This window comes from Poromitra crassiceps (assembly GCF_964638095.1).
Source record: "Poromitra crassiceps genome assembly, chromosome: 1".
NCBI classification, from domain to species: Eukaryota; Metazoa; Chordata; class Actinopteri; order Beryciformes; family Melamphaidae; genus Poromitra; species Poromitra crassiceps.
The window spans coordinates 60,600,682-60,608,435 of NC_139623.1; the positions used below are offsets into that span (position 1 = coordinate 60,600,682).

General features: G+C 47.0%; 1 protein-coding gene across 1 annotated transcript in view; it reads right to left on the reverse strand.

The window, feature by feature from the left end:
• Positions 1-2,918, reverse strand: part of LOC310788593 (disintegrin and metalloproteinase domain-containing protein 15-like) — a gene marked incomplete at both ends in the record, with an annotated part of 189,890 nt that extends 186,972 nt beyond the window's left edge. Inside the window, 4 exons of the mRNA XM_083650124.1 lie at positions 466-620; positions 1,295-1,423; positions 2,533-2,746; positions 2,864-2,918. Of these exons, the coding sequence (XP_083506250.1) occupies positions 466-620; positions 1,295-1,423; positions 2,533-2,746; positions 2,864-2,918 (553 nt within the window). The remainder of the gene's footprint in view (positions 1-465; positions 621-1,294; positions 1,424-2,532; positions 2,747-2,863) is intronic.
• Between the last annotated feature and the right edge of the window lie 4,836 nt (positions 2,919-7,754).

Consider the following 7,754-nt stretch of genomic DNA (forward strand, 5'->3'; position numbering starts at 1 on the left):
AAAATGTATTCCACTACAGATTACTCAAATGTAATCTGTCACATATTCCACTACATTACTCAAGTTAAGTAATGAATTCAAAATACTTCCGATTACTTTGGGAATACTTCCAAATCGTCCTGCTGAGCCCATTTGTCTGGGTCACTCTGAATGTAGCTAACACATGTATGGATTCCTGGTTGTGTGTCTCCTCTGACATTGCTGTTGTCTTGTGCTGCTGTGTGGCACTGCGCTCTCACAAATTGAAATGCGTGCCTCATATGAGTTTTAGAGCAAATCAAACAAAACAAAGTCATCCCTTAAAGTAATCTATTTTTTAAAGGCAGTAACTGTATTCAGAATGCCCCCTTTTTAAACTGCAACTGTAATGGAATACTCACGTTTAGTATTTTAAATAGTGTATTCTAAATGCAGTACATGTATTGATCCTGTCTATCTGTCTGACCCTGCAGTGCAGAACCTTACTGGTCAGTGTGCTGTGTGTGTCCGGTGCTCCTGGTTCTCTCCCCGGGGCTCCGCCCACAGCGCGGCCAGCAGATAGCGTGGCCCGGGTAGCCAGCAGCAGCAGCAGCAGCAGCCCGGTGGCAGCTCGCTCCATCCTGAGGTCACCCAGCCGGCAACTGGCAAACAACAACAACACAGGCAACCAGCAACAGGTTGCTGCTGTGAGCAAACGGTTACCTCAGCGTGTGGAGGCAGCGTGGGAGCCTGGGTCCAGAGGCCATGTTAATGTCACTGTGAGACAGAGATGGAAAAGTAAGAACTACAGTAACTTGAGTAAAAAATACTCTGGTAACAGCAGAAGTACTGATTCAACTTGTTACTCAAATAGATGTAAAAAAAGAAGAAGTAAAGGCTCTGAAATGTAATAAAGTACAACAGTAAAAAAGTATTTCTACCGGCTGTTCCTGTGCAACGCTAACTGAACCTCACATCATATTAATATAATTTGAAGACAGACGGGCAGACAGACAGACAGACAGACAGGCAGACAGACAGACAGACAGGCAGGCAGGCAGGCAGGCAGGCAGGCAGACAGACAGACAGACAGACAGACAGACAGACAGACATACAGGCAGGCAGGCAGGCAGGCAGACAGACAGACAGGCAGGCAGACAGACAGACAGGCAGGCAGACAGACAGACAGACAGACAGGCAGGCAGACAGGCAGGCAGGCAGACAGGCAGAGGAGGGACCGCTAATTCAAAATGTCCCGGGCATACTCCTCAGTCCTCTCCAGTAACTGCGCAGTTTTGGCCAAAACAGTTCCTTCCCAAACCGAATCACGACAGACCTGATAGAGTCTGTCTCTGTGTAGACCTCTTCCGGTCGGCTCTGGTACCGGGCGGGGAGTGAACCGCCCTGTCCTGGAGGTCCGTGGTCTCGTGCCGCTGGACTGCACACCGCACTCTCTCTGTGTTTGCTGTTTGTACCGGAGTTGAAAGGAGACGTCACCCTGCTGCGTCAAGCTCGTCAGCATTAGCAACAACAAGACCGGATGTTACCCGACATGGCCTTCAAAATAAGATCCTATTTGTCATCATAGTATTCACTCGCCCCCCCCCCCCAACACACACACACACACACACACACACACACACACACACACACACACACACACACACACACACACACACACACACACACACACACACACACACACACACTTTCTTTATTGTGGATAATTGTACACAACTTTATATAATAGAGGTACAAACAAATACAGACCAGTAATACTCAACCAGAGGCTCCTTTATATGTAGTTGTGGCTCTTTTAAGTTCTACTTACATAAATAAATAAAAATCGAATAAAATAATGGGAGGAAATGGACTTTTTTTGGATTGTGGCTCTTGCAAAGCTTTTGTTTTTGTCAGTGTGGCTCCTGGCAAGGTTGAGTACCACTGACGTAGACAATTGAAAACATAAATAAAAAAGAGCCCATAAAAAAGTCCCTTTTAACATTTTACAATGCTAGAGTTTGTGCATATTATAGCCTATTTGCTTATTACTGTAACATTAAAGTCTTAACATGGTGCCTGTGCACTTTCAGTGTCAGTTTCAATGTATTGTGGCGGAATGAGGCGCACACCGAGGCAGATCCTTTGGCTTATCAAACTCTTTATTAGCGAGCGAACAGACACACATGAAGGCAGGCACGCCAACACCTCGCTAGCTTCTCCTACCTAGCCTAGCTCTCCCCAGCACGTCTGCTCTCTTCCAGCTCCACACAGCTCTCTCCCCCATTTCCACTTCCTCCCCTAGTCTCCACCCACTGGCCCTATGCTCCCTTCACTTGCCACTCCAAAACCCCAAACCCCACATGCACAGAACAACATAACAGACAGATACAGTTAGACATACACCCTACTAGCTATCCCATAATACTCCACCTTACCCCACGCTACACTCCCCCCCCCCCTTTTTAAACCATTTGCCCCCAAATGACACCCCAAAACAACCCTACATCAACACTATAAGCCATTCAACATTTTACATTTTAAACCAAACATTTCCCCTTCCCCGCACCACACTCAACACAGCGACGGCAGTAGTCCTCTACGTCTCCCTTGTGTTGGCTCCAATAGAAGAGTGCACGAACATGGGGAAGCATCTTCTCAGCCCCCAGATGACCCTGACCGCTGCGGATCCTGTGCGCCCATCGTAACACTAACCCCCGCAGGTAGCTAGGCACCACCGTCTGGAACCCCCTTTTCGTTTGCCCCCCTTTCTTCTCCAAAATCCCATCTTCACACAGACGCAGGTCCTCAAACACATGCCACAGTCCCTTCGTGGCACCGGAACACCGGTGAATCTCCTCCACAGGGGGCCGGCGTCCGGCCGCCACCCACGCGTACACCGGACCGATATCCACGTCCTCCACCTGCCTGCGCTTCCACTCACCCACGTCGACATCCATGATGGTGATGTCGTCGTCCTCCAGGTCCACATCTGAACAGTCCCCCTCGTCTTCCTCCACCTCTTGCACTCGCTCGTCCTCCCGTCCCCCTCCCCCAGGGGGCGGCGTGCTCAGGTCAACAGTGGGAACACAAATGGACGCCATCTCACTCTCCACCCCGGGCCTCCGCACATCACCAGCGGGGGGTATGGAGCAGCTTGACTGGGCCGGCTCTTCCGACATTTGCACCCCTGGTACCTCAGGAAACACAATCGTCCCGACCTGAACAACCGGCTCTTCCCTCTGGTTGCTCACCTCCTCCCCAGGCTGTGTGTCTCCTCCGTTCCCCACAGTCTCAGTGCACTCTCTGGCTAAGTGCTCAGGCGAACGGCACGTCCAACAGAGCCTCACCCTTCCTCCAGGTGGACCTCCCTCCGTTCGCACTGTCCTTTGATCTCGGGACGCGTCGGGGCACACCCTGGCCAAATGTCCACATGTCCCACACGTCCAGCAGACACCTGGACGCGCCCAAAACCTCTGCTCCCTGGGTCTGGTCCCTCTCCTGGAACCGTAGTGGCACCCTCTCGCTAAGTGACCCACTCTCCCACAAGTCCAACAAGCTGTCCGTGCTGGCTCCGGCCGCTGCTCACCGTGCAGAGTGGCCTCTTTTATTAGCTGCATCAACTTCTCTGCCCCGGCAGGCGTAGCCTCCAACAGCTGTCTGACCCCCTTCAACAACCGGGCTTCCATCTTCCCCAAGTTGGCAGACCACCAGCTGTGCTCCGGAGTTATCGTCAACTCCCGGCGTGCTCCGTCACGTGCCATTCCCCTGTGGTCGTCCATGGCAGCTAGCTAGAAACGGCTAACTGCTAACGCTATGTCGAGCCTGATTTTTAAGCCAAAACGATCCCACTTCTGACACCAATGTGGCAGAATGAGGCGCACACCGAGGCAGATCCTTTGGCTTATCAAACTCTTTATTAGCGAGCGAACAGACACACATGAAGGCAGGCACGCCAACACCTCGCTAGCTTCTCCTACCTAGCCTAGCTCTCCCCAGCACGTCTGCTCTCTTCCAGCTCCACAAAGCTCTCTCCCCCATTTCCACTTCCTCCCCTAGTCTCCACCCACTGGCCCTATGCTCCCTTCACTTGCCACTCCAAAACCCCAAACCCCACATGCACAGAACAACATAACAGACAGATACAGTTAGACATACACCCTACTAGCTATCCCATAATACTCCACCTTACCCCACGCTACAGTATGTAAGCATGTTTTCAGTGTGTGTGTGTACATTTTCAATGCGTGCACGGTGCCGCACGTTTTCAATGTGTGTATTTTCAGGTTTTCAATGTGTGTATTTGCACGTTTTCAATGTTGTGCACGTTTTCAATGTGTGTATGCACATTTTCAATGCATTCATTATGCATGTTTTCAATGTGTTTGTTGTGCACATTTTCAATGTGTGTATGTGTAACCAATAAGCAGAATTTATTAAGGTTCTGATAGCAGTTTACTATCAATCCAGGTTTATTTACGAATTGCTGGACGGAAACACATCTGACCTCATCAGACTTCAAATAACACTGGACATTGAAATCACAGGAAGCTCACTTCCATCAAACAATACCCAGTAATCAGTTCTCACTTCTCAGTATAACAAAAAAATGAAATAAGAAATGAAATACAAATCATCTTTTAACCCTTGGTTTTTAGTGAAATACAAAAATAATATATATCTTTTTAAGAAAATAAATGAATGTTTAATTGCCCTGTTGAGAATTAACTTATTGTTCTACTTGAATCCACTTGTGAATTGTACTCAACAAAATATTACTTGTCTTTTAAATTTAAAGTCCTTTTCTCAGTCCATGAAATTAAATAGAAAATAGTGGTGTATCTGAAGGGGGGTGGGGAGTGTGTTGCCTGGAATGAGCAAAGGGGTTGCAGAGATGGCATCCGGCAGTTATCCTCCACAACGGCCACAGGGAAACATCAGCAGACTCTCACACCAAAGTCCATCCACTAGCAGGGAAATATTATCAGGTGAAATGAGGCAGGCAAGTTGCAGATTGTGGACACCGCAACATACACACGTTGTCTCTGCTGCGGCTCTGAACATCTAAGCCCACGATTCCCACTAGGAGCGCTGCCGTAAACAAATGGGTGGTCATAAAACTGCCTTAATGTGATGTCTAACTCTTAAAGGGGCATTTCACACAAAATTGTATTAACATAACATCAAAAACTGGCTGAAATTACAGCTGGGTTGCACATTTTCAATGCATGCATTTTTTCAATGTGTTTGTAGTGCACATTTTCAATGTGTGTATTATGTTTTCAATGTGTGTATGCACATTTTCAATGCATGTATTATGTTTTCAATGTGTGTATGCACATTTTCAATGTGTGTATGTGTAAGGCTGTGCGTGTGTGTGGACCCAAAGGTAGAGACACGGAGTCAAAAAGCAGTTTTAAGTCTTTTACTTGACTTGATCAAAAATAAACAAACAAAGGTTCGCCACAAACGGCTGCAGAATACACTGACATAAACAGGGCTGTGGAGCCAACTAAACTTAAACTAACTCGAAGGTAATTGTCCAAAGCACAGCTCAAGTAGTGTCGACAAGAGAAGTCACAAGGAGTAGAATATCCAACGGGCACGGGAGGAACTCAGAGCAGGCCAGGACCACAGCAGCACACGACAATAATCAGCAACTGGGTCTGAAATGACACGTGTTTAAATAGGCAGTTGACCAGGTGCAGACCATCACACAATCAGTGGGGTTATTGAATTATTGTCTCTGTCCCTCCATTGGCTCTGGCGCTGCCCCGTCTCCCGCCATCGTTCCTGAGGCGGGAAGGTAGGTCAGCACCTCGGACAGCGACGGGACACACTCCACGTGCCCGAGTCACCCGTCCTCCGGCCATTTCAGCACCACGGCCTGCTCCGCTCCGGTGCCCTCTTCCAGTGCCGCTAGGCCCTGCCTCTGCGTGCATGTCAGTATGCACATTTTCAATGTGTGTATGCACATTTTCAATGGATGTATTATGTTTTCAAGGCATGTATGCACGTTTTCAATGCGTTTGTTCACATTTTCAATGTGTGTGCACGTTTCAAATGTGTGTGTGCACATTTTCTGTGTGTTTCTGCACGTTTTCAGTGCGTCTGTGCATATTTTCAATGTGTTATGTGCAGAGTTCAATGTTTTCACCCTAATTGGCCTCCCATAGTGAATGGATTAACGGCGACCGCTTTGCTACATATATAATCTGATAATATGATTACACACACACACATACACACACACATACAACAAACACACACACACACACACACTGGATTTACTTGCTCTCACGTTCCATTGCTTTGTCCACATCAGCTAAACACTTCAACACATACACACGCACGCACGCACGCGCGCGCACACACACACAACGAATTTTTCTCCATCAAAACTTCTTAGCAAAACTAACACAGTTAGATTGTTCTTATAGCGCAACTTTTTTCATCTCTTCTTAATCTGATATTTGAGGAAATAATGATCTTTCTCCTTAGAAAGCCCCGTGAGGAAATTGCCTGCATCAACCCCAAGAGTAATATCTCTGGGTTTCGTGTTTTGAAGGTCTGCTTTGAATAGTAGCCTATATAATAAATACCATAGTCTATTATTTTGATATTGATATTATGTACACAAGATGCAAGTAGCCTAAATGCATTCATCACTACCTCACTCAAACTAATTCCTATTAACTATTTTATTGTTACAATAAATTAGCCATTACTTTTGGTTTTATTGATTGCGTATGATTAAACTTTTTATCTATGATTTTAAAAATCGATTGTGTGTTAAAAGCTTGTGTTACGTTTTCATTAGCGTTAATATATTACAGTAATTTATTTTCAATGTCCGCTATCAAGAGCAATTTGGTTAATAAAATCGCTGGGCTGGGCGCAGGGCTTGTGGTGTGGGATGTGTTAAAAGCTTGTATTACGTTTTCATTCATTAGCGTTAATACACTAAGGACAGTAGCGGAGCGTACACCGGGGCAGAGGGTGCGCCCGCCCCGGGCCCAGGGCCCCCATCCCAATTTTTTTTTTTTTTTTTTTTTTTTGCATGCCAGGCCAGGCCTGAGTGTGAGAGCAATTCAATCAATAGACAATAACATTGGTGTGTTTAAAATGAGACATTCCACTAAATATGGCTAAAACAGATTCAAACATGCACAAAAGGCACATTTTTCTTCACCTTAATTGATTTTTTTTTTTTTTTTTGGGATGGGGGCCCCCCCTAAGAGCTTCGCCCCCCCCCTGGGTGGGCTGATAGGGTCGCTCCGCCCCTGACTAAGGAGGTATGTGACCATAATTCATTTCAATGTCCGCTATCAAGAGCAATTCAGTTGGTTCATGAAATCGCTGGGCTGCGTGGCGTGCAGTGTTTGTGGTGTGGGAGATTCGAGCTGTCAAAAGAAGACAAAAGACTTGCTCCTGGCCAATTCCGGCGCTTGACTGGTGCGTAGGCGGGCACAGGGCGTGGTTTTGGCTTAACCACGGTGGGTTTCGTAATAACGCCTCTCTCTCTCTGTCCTCTCCTCTCACCTCTCTCTCCTCTCTAGTAAATAATGTTGTACAGGCCCGGCGTTAGGGGCGGGCCTGACCAGGCCGGGCCCCACCATTCAACATACTGGCCCCCCCATTCAAAAAAAAACGTTGCTAAAAACGTTTTTCCGTTTTTCTGTTTTAAAGTTTAACATGGAATCTGGCTGTCATTAGGCATTGATTAACTGAATGCTATTGCTAACTGTTACTTTGAACATCCATTTGCAATGATTCTGGCTGGATATTAAGGGTGT